The sequence below is a fragment of the Halyomorpha halys genome, unplaced genomic scaffold (genome assembly GCF_000696795.3).
Source record: "Halyomorpha halys isolate HHAL.00 unplaced genomic scaffold, Hhal_1.1 Scaffold375.1, whole genome shotgun sequence".
NCBI classification, from domain to species: domain Eukaryota; kingdom Metazoa; phylum Arthropoda; class Insecta; order Hemiptera; family Pentatomidae; genus Halyomorpha; species Halyomorpha halys.
Window position 1 is genome coordinate 577183 of NW_027105275.1, and position 16286 is coordinate 593468.

At 28.0% G+C, this 16286-nt stretch overlaps 1 protein-coding gene across 1 annotated transcript in view; it reads right to left on the reverse strand.

Moving 5' to 3' along the window:
* Positions 1 to 252: 252 nt before the first annotated feature.
* Positions 253 to 16286, reverse strand: part of msps (msps cytoskeleton-associated protein 5) — a 108567-nt gene continuing 92533 nt past the window's right edge. Inside the window, exons 33-35 of the mRNA XM_067050231.1 lie at positions 15813 to 15984; positions 3510 to 3661; positions 253 to 393 (exon numbers count right to left, since the gene is read on the reverse strand). Of these exons, the coding sequence (XP_066906332.1) occupies positions 307 to 393; positions 3510 to 3661; positions 15813 to 15984 (411 nt within the window). The 3' untranslated portion in view covers positions 253 to 306. The remainder of the gene's footprint in view (positions 394 to 3509; positions 3662 to 15812; positions 15985 to 16286) is intronic.

The window sequence follows — 16286 nt, forward strand, 5'->3', positions numbered from 1 at the left end:
ATGGTAAAAATTAATTAAACCATTAATACAAATGAAATTAAAAAATTAAGAAAATTTTAACAAAAGGAATATTAATTACATTTAACTAATACTTTGTAAATAAAAAAAATTATAAAATCAACAAAATGATTATAAATAAAATTAAAGATAAAACTTAACTAAACATTTTCATTTTTAAACACATAAGTGTACAATCATGACAAAACAGTATACATTTTACTGAGGAAAAATTATACAGCTTTTTTCAAAAACTAATTTCAACATATTTATCTTTATAATATCACTCAAAACCAATCAAAAAACAATTTAATTATTTCTCACATTTTTTTTAATCAGTTCTATTCGTTTCCTCATTTTCTTGATATCAGAAACATGACATTCATTGTTCAGGATCTACAAAAATAAAAATATATAAAAAAAAAAAAAGTTAAATAAAAAAAGGTTTTGTATGTAAGAGAAACACACTGCAAAAAAAATCAAATTAATTTGACCAAAATTATCAATTCAGGTTTATGAACATGATTCATAAAACTTGTCGTAACAGAGATTTTATAGGCACATACATTAAAGTTTAATGCAATGTATAGTTAAGACCACAAGAAAAAAATTATAAGACTTAAATATGAACTACAGATAAAAAGTTTGCCCGACTATTACAGAAACAAAATATCACATTTAAAGAACCTGAGTGATCAAATGAACACTGGATTTTTATATAATAATTACTATTTTAAGAATTATATAACAATTGTTTTGTATTTTATAACTCATTCTAATTATTTTTATTAATAATCAACTAGAAAAGATGGATTGTACAACCAAATACATTGGTATAAAAATGTATAGACAAAAGCGTGTATGTTTAATGTAAAAAACAGTAATATGATATTTATTATCATACTGAAATTTTTAAGTAAATTATAAAATACTGCAATGGTGATGACATGAAAAATTTAAACAGACTTTATGGCATAAAATCAATTTCTTTCAAAAATTAACTCCCCAAGAAGCAGTTCTAAGAAATACATGCCAAACACATAGCCTTTTCAACTCAACTCCACTCAACTTACGCTCAGTAGGTCAATTTGAGAGGAGCAACCTATTGTTGAGGCAGTGGAGATCAATCTCTGAGGATCAGCGATCTAACGAGAGATAATCATGTTGGCTAGATAGGATAGTGGATGGAGTGAGCCACAGGTTTATATAGACCCACAAAATTAGTAATCAATCCTTTACTACCGGTTTACAAATTTTTTTCATAGGATTTGGGATGGAACTAGTAAATTGCTATCAATCAACCCACAATAGAAAAATCATTAAACCAGAAAATAACTTTTAATCGGGTTACAGTAATGTCTTTTTAGCTTTCATGGAATTTTAACAAAACTTGGAAAGAATATGGTCAAAATACCTCCCATAAAAAAAAATCATATGGAAGTTATTTGTTATTATTGAAAAGAGGAGTTATATTATTTATTACAGTAGTTAAAAGTAATTCCAACAATAAATATGCGATTATTTCATTGGAAGAAACCATAAACCAACCAAATCCAAGCCAGAGGCCATAAATTTATCTGGTGTGATATGAAAAATACTATAAAATTGATTTTAAGAAAAAAAAATAAACTAGTTATAAGATACCATAACTCAAACTATAAAAAATAAATTTAGCCTTTTAAATTTATAAAAAATCAACGAAACAATGATCTGTAAATTTATTAAAATAAACTCTCACATGATAGTATGCACAGATATACAATATATAATATAGCATTAACAAATATGAAAATTCTAACCACTAAACAGTGTTAGAACTGTTACTATTTACCAAAATGCGAATTTCATATTAATTCTTTTAATGACGATTTGTTCCTTTATAATTTAATGTTACAATAATAAATATTATTTCCATTGCAATAAAAAAATTTTATCTAAAATATTTCCATTTGAGAAATATTGCATCATACAGTCAAACTAAAAACTATTTAATTATTACAAAATAAAAAAAAACCTAAATTAAACACCTTATAAATATTTTTATTTTACACTAGTATATAGTTTTAAAAAAAATGAAGTATTTATCAATAAGTACCATTCTTATTATATGAACAAAGAACATGTCAATATTATAAAAAAAATTTTAAAATAAAGAAAAAAACAACAATAAATAAACGAAATAATTTATTGTATGATAATTATAGTTCAGATCTAAGGTTTCCAGGAATTAATGTATAAAAATACTATATTCTTAAACTTAAAATATTGTATATAAGGCAATAAATAAATAATATAGAATCACATAACTTTCTACAAAAAAAAAAAAAAAAAACTTACAAAAAATGTAAAAAAGTAGAAAAACTTAATAAATAACAAATTGACACTTTTATCAAGACTAAAAAGAAAATACACCCTATTGAAAAAGTCATGGAGAATTGTTTCCCCCTCTTAACATTCATTTTGATACAACAGGATTTTAATCACTATTTATAATAATAATTGGAGAAACTAAATATGAAATTTCTGTTTGAATTTAAAAATATGATTAATAAGCAGAAACAAAGCTACCAAATAAAACAAAATACAAAGTGCAATTGATATAAATTTTATACACTGATATATAATTTTAAAATCAATATATATATTTAATAAAAAATACAGATATTTCTCATTCCAAAACATAGTAAATTGTAGTAATGCTACAACTACAAAAATAATCAATATTTATTTAAATTTTAACTTTCTTTAGAACTACAAAATGCATAATCCTAACATCTAATTACTTCATATTTTAAGCGTTAAAAAAATGTGTACAATCTGATACAAAATTTTATATCTATCATAATAATACATTAAATGTTATACAAACAAAACATTTTTCGTATCAATATGTTAATTAACTAAATTTAAGATACCTAACATAAATAAAAAATCAATAAGATAGATATAGACAAAGAGATATTGCATTTTCAAATGGAACACCGACATACTTTAGGAATAATATATAATACATATTGTTTATTTTAATGACAACATAAATTCCATAAAAGAAAAAAAACTAAGTTAAATAATTAGTAAATAAATCAATAATGAATAATAAATGAAATTTAATAAAAAAACAAAAAAATACATTTTTTCCATCAAAAGTTCATATACTTTATACTTATCTCTCTGATCTTAAAGATATGAATTTGATTATTTGATTAAGGGCTAACTATTATGAGGATGAAACTGTAGGCACTAGATATGCCAGTTTAATCAATTAAACATACACAATGAAGCTCATATCACTGCCATTTAAATTAAATAAATGATCAAGTCTCAATCATAAAATGTTACTCTTATCTTATCAACAGCAAATGTCGAAAATCTATGACTTACTGGTTTCTTTATTATATCAGGATATTACTTAAAAAATTTGTCCTGCAAAATAAATGTTTGTATAACAACATAAATTAAACAAAAAGTTTCACTTCTAATATTAAAAATTCCTATTTAATATTTATACCAACCACCCTATTTGGTAGTTCTTTTAATCTGTCAGACACTTCTTCCTTATTTTTGTCAACCTGACAACCTGATTTTTCTTGTAGATGCTTTAACCGATTCCAAAGCAATTCAGCTTCCTCGGTGAAGTGTTCTTTTCCTTTTACTTGCTGGGATTCTGCAAAGTTAAAAACATGATAAGTATAGCAACTTAAGAAATCAAAGAGCGCATTACAGGTAACACACTTAAGGTAAACCAAGTACGTACTACTGACTATGGTATCATATATTGAAAGGTCAGGTAATACTACCTTTTCAAACAACCAATGCAAAACGAAATGGTCATGCTTAATCTGTGACCAATTTAAAATATATAGACAGAAAACCAGAATCAAGCAACAATAAATGACAATCATTAGTGTTTCATAAAGAAATATTCTTTAAAAACTAGTAGCATCCATTACTGGTAAATTATTAAGGAAAAAGTTGAATTTTATAAGAAATTTTAGTACCATGACTTCCCATCACTATTTTGATGTTATTGATGTTGCACTGTGTAACTTGTACACCTTTCCTTCAATTATTAACTGATAATGTAAGATTTACAGTAGCTCTTTTTTCATTGAGTTTCTACTATCTTATCCAACTATTATTCTTATATGTTACATAACTATAGTCCAAATATTTTTTAATTAGCAAATGTTTTTAAAACTTTAATTTCAATAATGGTATATGTTCCAGATTAAATTTTGTAGAAAGGCTTTCTAAACAATGGAGCGAAGGCAGGATAAATTTGTACGTGCATGATATTGAGAAATCGCAGAAAAAGTATGGACAAAAGGGAAAAATACTCCATAGTTCAAAAGTATTAAAACTGAGAGCACTGTATGATAAAACAGTAATGTCACTTGGTCTTCAATGAATTTTGTATCTAAAGAAAAATATTGTTTGTGGAATAAGTATTCCAGAAAGCTGCAATGATCATCAGTTATGGTAGGTATGGAGTATAATTAATTTTAATATAATTTTCAAAATAATTATGTTCAAAAGTAAACAGATAAAAATCCAGAACACCTAGATATGCACTGAAGAAACTTTATTAGATGCCAAAACTAATTATCCTTTCTTTATTGTAAATATATTTTTGCCTGAAGGAAAAGTAAATTATTGTTCTTATCTATCCTGCACTATGTACAGACATTAAACCCATAAAAAGATTGAGCTATCTTATAGATTAATTTGAACCAATTAACATGAAATATGGGATGCAATATGATAATTATCAGTTTAAATACTATACCCACTTGGTTGAATATATTTGTGTGTGTGTTTGTATGTATATTTATATATACATAGATACAGATTTTTGTCTTTTGGTTTCTACTAGGAGCTGGGTGGCTCAGTGGTAAGGCACTATGCTACTAACTTCAAGTACCTGGTTCTGTAAGGACTGTTGCCGTGAATAAAGCTCACAAGGCTTCAACCAGGTTCAGGAGTCCTCCTCCTAAATTGGGGAAAAACCAGGTGGTTAAGGGTGATCTTGGAAAAATCATCTCCTTGAATAACCTTAGTTCAAAAAACAGTACATTATTACAAAGCACTGAAGAACCCCTGATCCTTCATGGGTCATAGCAGTTCAAATTATTAGTACTAGTTTCTACTATATTTGTTTTTATTTTTATTCTATCTAATTCAGTGCTAAATGAAAAAAAAAACAAGATACAAACATTTTAGAATTAACAGAACAATAAAATAATAATATTTCAAAACAATTGTTATGTTTATAAAGTAAATATATAAAAAAAATTAGTAGTAACAATATAAGAAATTATACAGAATATTTCAGGGTTAAGGGGCCAAACTGAAAATTGAACTAAGAATCTAAAAACAAGACAAAAATTTTCTCTGAAGGTATGTCCGCAAACGCTTTGTTTAGGAGATATTCACACCTAAAGATTTTCATTGTTATGAATTATTTAGGTTATGTGAAATAAATAAAACTTGGTTATTTGTTCTAACTACTTTATTAATTAAACGTAAACATTAAATTCATATTAAATGTTGTTCAAAGTGAATTCCTTGAGCATTAAGACAGGCTCAGCATCTTTCTTCAACAGCAGCAGTCGCAGAGCAGCACTGGATATATGTTATTGTTTCACAAGATTCAATTATCCTTCTTCATAAGGAATTGTTAATTAAAATATATCATAATCATCATTAATATAACATAATAAATCATTGACCGGCCTGGCATAGACTTTTTGTTTAATGTCACCCCAAACAAAAAAATCTAGGGGTGTCAGGTCTGGAGATTGTGCAGGCGAAGCCACTGGCCCTGCATGGCCAATCTATTGATTGGGATAATTAACATTTAGCCATTGTCATGGACCTCTTCCGTAATGTGCAGGACAACCATATAATTGAATCCACATGTCCCTTCTCAGTTGTAGTGGAATATGTTATACTAAATGATAGTAAACATTATTAAGAAATTCCAGAAATTTACCTGCATTACGTCGAGGAGAAAGAAAGAAATGCGGACCTATTAAAATATTGTCTATTATCTCCAAACACACATTACACTGAAATTTGTGCTGAAAATGATGCTCACAAATCGCATGGGGATTTTCCTGCGACCAGAGGTGATTATTTTTCTGATTGAAGATACCTCTTCTTGTGAAGGTAGCTTCATCTGTTCAGAGAATGTTTCCTGAAAATTGAGGATTATGCTCAACTTTGATTTAAGTATCAATCTGAAAAATGTCTTCTTTGCCGAAAATCTTGAGGTAATAAATTTTATACCCATTGATAATGATATAGGTGAAGTCCATCTGCAATGAAAGTTCTCCATACTGTAGTTGGCGTAATATTTAATTCTGATCCAGCTTTTTGTATACTGCCAGATGGATCATCATCAAAATATTGTAATATGGTCGCACTCTTTTCTTCATTTCATAAAGGGGCAAAACTACCATCAGCATCAGCACATGGTATTATAGCAAATGTACCAGTTTCTCTAAGATGTTGAAACGTGGAGCTAAAGATAGACTTGTTTGGTAATCTTTTATTTGGAAATCGCCTGGCATATTAATGATGGACAGCATTAGCATCATCACTGCAGAAACTGTACACAAATACCATATCGGCTTATTCACCATTAGTACAAATTGAAGGCATAATGATGAGTACTCTGTAAAAGCCTATTACAAACTGATAAATGTTATTGACAGTTCCCAATGCGAATTCCAAACAGTATTAATCCTTATGTTGCCAATAGTTTTTATACAGTTGAGAATAAAAGGCCATATTAGTATTCTATCTAATCCGTCTCCTAAACAAAGCGTTTGTGGACATACCTTCACTTTGAACAACATTTAATATGAATCTTAATGTTTACATTTAATTAAAAAAATAGTAAGAACAAATAAATAGATTTTATTTATCTCATATAACATAAACAATTCATAACAAACCCTGTATACATGGGGTGGACTGGAAACAAGTTACTAATAAATATAACCAGATGTGATAAAAGTTCTAAATACAGATCTAGACTAATAAATTGTAGGAGACTACTCATGAAAATTAGTTATAAATATGGTAAAGAGGTAGGTGTAAAAGGTAGAACAGATAGGTACAATAGATATAGTATAGGTAAGGTATAGTAATATGCAAAAGAGAGATATAAAGAAAATAGATAAAAATAAACAATCATCTGTCAGATTGTAACACAACAGACAACTGAGAGAAAAGGGGAACATCAGGCATAAAAATGTCTCCCACTTCCTAAGAAAGGTTAGATATTATAAAAAATCTTTTTTAGGGTTAACCCCCCCTTTTTTTTATATACTTTGTAAACATACCAATTATTTTGAAATGTTTTTTATTTTATAGTTCTAAAATGTTTGTATTTTGTTTTTTCATTTAGCCCTGCAGAGTTGGTTGCAACGGGCGAAACGTTGGTTAACAATAAATAGTTTTCTTTTACTATTTTGATACCTTTATTGACAGCCACCAAAACTATCTTCCAATAACCTACTTCATATGGTCAACTATCTTCTCCCAATCTTCTAATTTATTTCTATGATTTCAAAGTTAGTTCGATAAAGAGATAGGATAGAGGAAACATCCATGGTTCAAGCCTTTTGACTGAGAAGTGGTCCGTAAATATTCTTCCAATGTTCACACTTTAACTCAAGCTTCAATACCCAAACTCTTTGTAGCTTTTATAAGAACCTAGCTTATCTTTGCTAGTCTCAAAGCCGTTTAGATTTTCTTCAAAATTTGACCATAAAGTCTGTAGATGCTCCTTATTATTGTATTCTACTGTAAATCGTACACTTTTTTTTGCTTTTTAGTGAATATGTACAGTATTTCCTCTTAACCAATCCTCTCGGACTTCGTATATTTATATCTTAGCTAATATATTCTTGAGTTCAACTAATCCTGTTTTGTTGAGTTCAATCATTAGATCCATAAGGCCAGGCAACCTACCATTTTTCATCTTCATCAAGACACTTTCTACTTCTTTCAAAGAAATATAATCAATCACGTAATCAATTACTCAGGTTGTTTTCCTGGTCTTTTATTCCATAGTTCAACCTATCTTCCAATAGCAAAATATAAAATTAATCTTTATATTCTTGGCAGTAACATCAGACAAAAGCTAATCCTGTGCTGGGCTGGGCCTTGATTGATTTTAACCTTTTCTATGCTTCTTTAAATTTTTCGTTTTTGAACATAGGAGCCTATCATTTCACAGATTTGTTCCCAAAAAGTCTAAATAGACGTTTCTTTTTATAGCATTTTCTTCTCTATAATCATTTAGTAAAATTGTCATTTGTTGAGAGCAGTTTCCTATAAGCACATCTTTTCTCATCCACTGTTTGAGTGACCTCTTCTTTCCACCAGTATTTATTTGCTATTCTCTTCTTCTTTTAGTCACTAAGGTCTCCAGAGCAGCTTTGTTACCAATCCCCTTAAAGACCTCATAATTTATATCATCTTTTCCTAATCTTTCTTCTATTTTATTTTAACATATCTTCAAATAAAGGCCACTCTATTGAACCCAAAAGAAACTATTAAATTGAGTATTCAATTATTTTACCTTTACCCAAAGTGACACATTGTTTGGTTGTTGATGAGAAAGTAAATTTAAATAATTAGTTGGCATTAACCAAGAAAAGATCTGATTCCCACTCCATTCCCCTCATTACCACAACATCCAGTAGGTTTCTTCTTCTCATACTAATATAATCAATTTTGGACTTTGGCATTCTTTGTTGGGCATTGCAGTATATAGTATATATGCAGTATGGAGTCTTCTTTCCGTTCTGCTGGTTATATTACCTATTCACTTTTGTTTTCCTTGGTGAAATAGATTATATGATCTGATTTAGCTTATCAAAGAAAACAACTCTCTCACTAATGCTTGCAAATTCTTTATAGCAAGATGATCCTACAATAGTTACTCCAATTGTGAACAAATTCACTTCCAACATGATTATTCATTCAGAAATGAATACCAAATCCTTAAAACTTTTCAGAACTAAAATAGAGCCCACAAGCAGGATCTCCTATTCTTGTTGTTGTTGTTGTTGTCTGGGGCTTAAGGGCGTAAAACCCTGAGGTCATCAACGCCCATACACTCCTATTCTTGTCAAAACCGTTACAGTAATGGAAAAGTTTACTAAGGTATCTTCTCCCTTTTCTTTTCGTCTTGGTCAATACCCCCTCTCAATATTACACTTCTGCACTACAGAACTTTTATCACCATTGTTGTAAGTCTCTGAATGTTTACAGTTTCAAATAATGCAGTCCGCTTCCAAAGCTTTTGTTTGTAACCATTAAATCTATCAAGCTTTTTAAAATTTATTAACTACAAATAAACACAAATAATTGTAATGAATATCATGCTAATATATATTTAAAAAAAATAGATCATTACTAAGCTGATAATAAAAAACTAATTTCTAACAAAGGTTAAAAAACTAAAATTAGGTGCAAACATATTCAGAGCACATCAAACTGTTATCAACATCAGCATCAAATTTACAGAGAAAGACATTACTAATAAAAATCTTGAGTCTTTATCATCAATTTTTTTTGCTTGAAGAGTCAAATTAAGGTCGATAGTAATATATCTTTGAAACATCATGTTAAGCGGTTCACAGTGGTTTAAAATACAGCAGTTTTATATGGGTATAATATTGAATCAAGTAAAATTAAGTGCTAATCAGAATTAAATTTAGATGATAAATTAGAGTTATCCTTAATAATCTTAATGAAAAAAAGTTATTAATATATGTGTAATAACTTTTGTAAAATATTTTTAATTCGGTAACCCTAAAATTAACTCACTCAGTATGAACTGAAAAAAAAAAATAGACCATTAATTCAGACTAATTACCATAAATAAAATAAAAAATTGATTAGCAGAAATTATTAATTTTTAAGAAATAACTTACTTAAAAAACTTGGAATTAGTATGGCAATCATTCATGGAACTATTCAAAGAATAACAACTATGAAACAAAATAATAAAGTGGAGGGTTAGAAAAGTAAGACTATTCTACCTCCTCTCCTTTCAAACTCTGACAAAAAACACCTTAGTCAATAGATAATGAATTTAGAACACATTTTTTTAATATGAAATGCAGTAAAAATGATAAACGCATCATTCAATATTAAAAAATAATGAATAATTTTACTTTATCAGTCATCTTTAAATTGTACAATCATTTTAATAAAAAGTATTAACCAGATAAATATTATTCAAATGAAAAATCATTCAACAGATAAAAATTATTAGGGGTAGTAGGGGTATTCATGATCTTTAGTTTAACATGTTAAAGCGAATTAAATGGAAAAAACCATGTTAAATGAAGAAATATTTCCTTCTTTTACCATGTTAAAACGATGTAACATGGTTGAGAGCCTGTTACTAGGTCTGTTAAATGGAGAACATCACCCAACAGGCCAGTTGAGCTCGTCATCATTTTGTTTGTTGTCGTAGTAACAAGCAATTTAGTATTATACATATTATTTGCTCATAGTTTGTGTTGAATTGTTTTAAATTTTTTTATAACTAATAAAGCAATGGATGACAATAATAATAGTTGCCAATTTGCTCATCTTGATTCTCTTTCTTACAATTTAGAAGATCAACAAGTCACTGAGGGGCCATACTTTCACACAACTTCCACTTTTCACTCAATTTAGGCATTTTGTAATAAATTAATTTAATCAAAACTTATAAGTAAACAATAACATGAAGTTTTGGAAGGGAAGATTGTAAAGCAAGTTGCTCAGAAAATCTCTTAACAAAATTTCTTATGCACTTAACATTTAACATGACTTTAAATAGGGCTGCTTACAATCGTATACTTATAACATTTAACATGGTAAAACATTTTACATTTAACACAATATCATGAATAGGGGTATTCATGATGTTTTGTTGAATGTAAAATGTTTTACCATGTTAAATGTTATAAGTATACGATTGTAAGCAGCCCTATTTAAAGTCATGTTAAATGGTAAATGCATAAGAGCTCCTAGCGGATTTTCTGAGCAACTTGTTTTATAACCTTTCGTTCCAAAAATTCATGTTATTGTTTACTTCTAAGTTTTGATTACACTTATTTATTAAATCATGCCTAAAATAAGTGAAAAGTAGAAGTGTAAAAGTTTGGCTACTGATTGTATTTTTAAAAAGTCCAAAACACAAGACAAAAGAAAAAAAACTGTGGCAACACTGAGTACCTTATAACCTCCTGAATCCAGTTATTGTAAATATTGTAATAAAATTCTGATGCATCCTAATGGTTATCATTAATTTTCCAGTTATTAACAAGGTAATTTTAGTTGACGACGAGGATGGGATTCGAGCCCACGTGTGCTACAACACAAACTACGAGTAAGTAGCCTAACACGACAACAAACAAAACAGTGACAAGCTCAGCTGGTCTGTTGCTTGACGTCATTCTCCATTTAGCAGACCTAGTAACAGACTCTCAGCCTTGTTACATGTTATATCGTTTTAACATGGTAAAAGAAGGAATTATTTCTCCATTTAACATAAGTTTTTCCATTTAACACACTTTAACACGTTAAACTAAAGATCATGAATACCCCTATTAAAGAAATATCACTAGCAAATAAAAACATTATTCCACAGACAATTTTGCAATTCATGTATAGACAATTCTTATATTTGATGGATACAATATAAAATTATTAAGAGAAATTTTTATAAGAATTTACACAAAATTTGAGTAAAAAAATTATTTAAAGAATATTAACACCATATACTTCTATATACCATAAGTTCTAGCAAAATATCTATATTTAAATTTTCTTTACAACTGTTTTTATTTAAAATGTTAATTAATTTATTCAAGTCTGGTTATAAATATATATTAATTAACTAATTGGTTCTCAATTTTGAATATGTAATTGGAAATTTTTATTTAAATTAAGTACAAGCCTTAAGTTTCGATTATTTTTCTAAAAGGAATAAAAGAATAAGTAATTAATGCACACAAAAATATAATTTCAATCCTACAGAGATGAATGGAAGAATTTTATGATGTAATAGAAACATGCTTTCTTTACTTTGTCTGGAAATCCCAAGAATACTGATTGATAATGATAGAATGTTGATAAAAACAAGCTCTGGAACTGAGAAAAATCAAAGAATTTCTTATAAACATATAAAAATAATTTCTTTATTATTCCCAACAATTGGATTACCTATTGTTCAACAATCTGACACCAGCAGATGTCCCAAAGCATTGGCAGCAGTTAATCCATGTGTAGTTTTTTGTTTAGGTGTAAGTGTAAGAGCATAAGATAAACTCAAGTCAAACATGACTTGCACCACAAATAATTTCTAAGTAAAACAATCAATAAAGATTGAGGGACATCTTAAATAGCGTTTCAGCAGTAAAAATGGCATGATTAGCAGGAAATTATCTACTTCTGAATTCAAGAATAAAAGAAGCTCAAAGTGTCAAATACTTCCTGATCCTTGATTTTGATTTTTTTTTGTTTATGTTGATTTATTAAAAGATATAGCAACCACGGTTATAAGGACTGATCAATTAATACCACTCATTTTGACGACCTATCAAAGTATAGAGGATCAATTTTAGCATCAGCATTTTAGGCATTTACAAAAAACTTAATTTTTTATTGTTCATAATTAATGTTTCTTTTACTTTAAACTCATATTTTGGAAGATGAGAGGATTCATTTTCGCCCACTGCATTGTTTACAGTTTACTTTTATTGTTTCCTTCAAGAGACTCATTATTTTTAATAAAAAACTTCTACTTTTTTTTTTTTTTTGTGAAGAAGTTTCACATTTAATGCCTTTATGAAAATAGTGACACTAACTTCAATTTAGCTAAAGAATTGAACATAAGTCACTCTACCAAGCTTCAATTTGAAAACATAGAACCTTGATTGAAGATCTTGTATAAAAGGAGGATTCTTTACAAGTTTAAAACTACTGCTATTCCACTCGAGAAGAAATCAATGAGCAATTGCTGAATTGGTTTAAGTTAACGATTAGCTGCAGTGACTGAATATACCTGATCCCTTGGACGTCATTATTAACGATATACAGTGCAGTTTATGTAACCCACGGCATCTAACAGCCAGTTGGTTTTGATACATTTTGTTTTCATTAGTTCAATATTTGACAAATTTTTTGTGCATTAAGAGTATGTTAACAGTTAATTGAATATAAGTGATACATAGTTTATTTTGAAATTGATGCCTGGCATATCTAACTTCCAATTATAAACTGAATAAAAAATTGTGATGTTTTATAAGGACTGAATGAGAAAATGTAGTTTGCAATCTGCTTTATTTTATTGAACTCAAACTATATTTTTTAAATTTGTGAAATTGAAATGAGCTATAGAAAGGACAAGATCCCCTATCTTCCTTATTTCTAAATACTTCAGAAATTGTGGGTTTGTTTGGCAAATGGAAAATACAGAACAGTAATGAAAGCCTTTAAAATCAACCAATTCTATTCCGCTAGAATCAGGATATGGACTTCTACCAAAGAGTGGTGAGTTAAAATTTGAGGATTTTCCTGATGTTGATAGTGACATTGTGTCCATAGTATTCTTAATGATGCTGAACTGTTAGCTTAAAAAGATGAGAACGAGGAAGATAATAGAGAACGACCATGAACTCCAGTCAAATTGAGCGTGGTAAGGTCATCTCACTATGTACTATGTACTTAAGCCCTGTTTTTTCCTGACATAAAAACTTGAACGAGAATCTCGAAGTAATTCAGGCTAAATAAGGAATGTAAATGCTCCTCTGCTTGAGTATGGAAGAAGAAAACATTGATTTTAAACTAAATTAGCAAATCATATGTATTTCAAACAAGATAATATTAATCTTATTCATTCATTTGTTAACTGACACACTAATACGAATGAGAATAGATGTATGTCATTTGATAAAAATATTTGTTTCAATAGAGAAAATTTTATTTAGACCAATGCCCATTGATCTCAATTTTACATTGGACCTTTTTCAATTAACATATATAAAACTGGATCAAAATGAGGTAAAAAATGATAAAGGCAACTTTTAACAAATTAATTGTTACCTATATAGAACAGAATAATTCTGTTCAAGATTTTACAACCACAATTAACCTTTTTTAAGTTAGCAGATTGGGCGCAGTAAATCAGCAAGAAGACCATGGAGAGAATGCCAGATTTAACCATAAGCAGAACTCTGCAGGCAAGTATGCTGATCTAAGGCCACATTGGCACATTAAAACTCTTGTTATATACAAAGTTATGTAACATTGTAAGTTTATTTTTATGTAACTCAAAAAATAAATAAATAAATTAAACAATATTTTTTTACAATGGTTAAAGAATTTACCTAATTTTCTTGACACAGGACAGCTGTGACTAGTAGTATTTGGTAACTACTAAAAAATTTGGGAGACGTAGATAAAGTGAATTAAATCATGTATCAAATTTTGGAGTTACTAGGACACTGCTTCCTTCCAATAAATATCTTATCTGAAGATGTATGATAAAAGAGTTTTAAGATTCTAATAAATTATGGAATTATGTGGAGTAATTATCTATTTTCAACCCCTTATGAAATAAAAAGGAGCGGCTGTAGTGCAAAGCAAGTGTGAAAAATTATTGTATTAAGCCAAATTCCTATGTAACACAGGACAAAAGATAAATAGTTAAATAAAATTAATATATTTTTTTACTAAAAGAAAAACTACTACACAGTATAATATATAGCTACATAATTACTAATGCTATTTCTTCCTGATTTGATAGAGCAAAAAGCAGAAGAAATAAAAAAAATTGATGTCTAAAAGAAACATCATCCCAACCAATGGCATTATAACAAATCAAGTGACTAATGACTGTTCAAGTACTCGCAATTTTAATATTAAGCTAAAAAAATTGATTAATAAAAGTATCGTCTTCTTTTAGTTGATTGCTAGTTATCCTTAGTAGCTCATAAAATATCTTTAGAGCATGAAAATACACACCCATGTTTATCCAGCAAAATTAATGTTTTGCCACTTGAACATTTATTAAACTAATTAAATTATTAGTCAGTGTTTGAATAGTAAAACAAATTTATTAGAGAGAGGAAATTTAGGATAAATGGCTAAGCACTTCATAATTGTATGAAAAAGTTATAAGTAGTTTTTCAAGGGTTTATAAATATTAATTCAAATATATGAAAAGTATGCCGAAAAAGTAGAATAGTTTATTGCAAAAATTACCTTCATATTACTTCAGTAGCTAACCCTAAAATTTTGATCAGCAAATAAGAAAACTAGGATATAAAAAATACTGTATTTAATATTACTATTTTTTTTTTTTAAACAAATTTATTTATAATAAAATGATTATTTGGTATATGGAATATAAAATATTAATGATTATTCCCCAAGAAGTATAACATTTTAATTGACAGGACTATAAAAACTTAATTTATAAAATGATTATCTATAGGGTTAAAAATAGTTTATAAAATTTTCTGAGTAAAATTAACAAGGCCTGACAGAGAGGCCCAATAAAAAAAAAATTATTAGAACATAGTCTTTTATAATTCAACAGGACCTAAATATTTTAACTATCACATGGCCAACTACATACAATCATATACACATCGGTAATCAGAGACATCATCTTAGAGAATAAGATTAGTGTAAATAAAAAAATGTTCATAAGAAGTTACTATCATAAATACATGAATGAAGTTTTAATTTTAACACTGCAAATTTTAGAATTGAAATTCAACCACTATCTTTACCACAATCTTTGTTTTCCTTCTTGTTGCTGTCTGATGATTCCAATTGTTGCTGCTCTAAAGCTTGTAGTCCTCGCCTAATGTATTGTTGAAACTGGGGAGTTGCTTTTGAGAGGAAAGGTTGCACATCAGCTTCTGGATGAGACTTTTTAAATGCAAACAACCTTTTCATTCCCTAAAAATTTCAAAGTTAGAAATAATCAAAATACTTTCATAAACTATTTGCTTTTACTATTATTTACCATAATTACTATAATTCAACTTCATTACGAGGCCAACATTCTTATAATTATAATATATTATTGAAATCAATATTTTTTTATTAAATTTCATTGTTAATCTGATAGTAAGACAGCAATTTTTATTTTTATATTTTTAAAATAAAGGTAATATTATATTTAATAAGCACTCACCTAAGTAGGTACCAAACTCTACTAAACTTAACGATATATATACATATATGTACACTCTTCATTA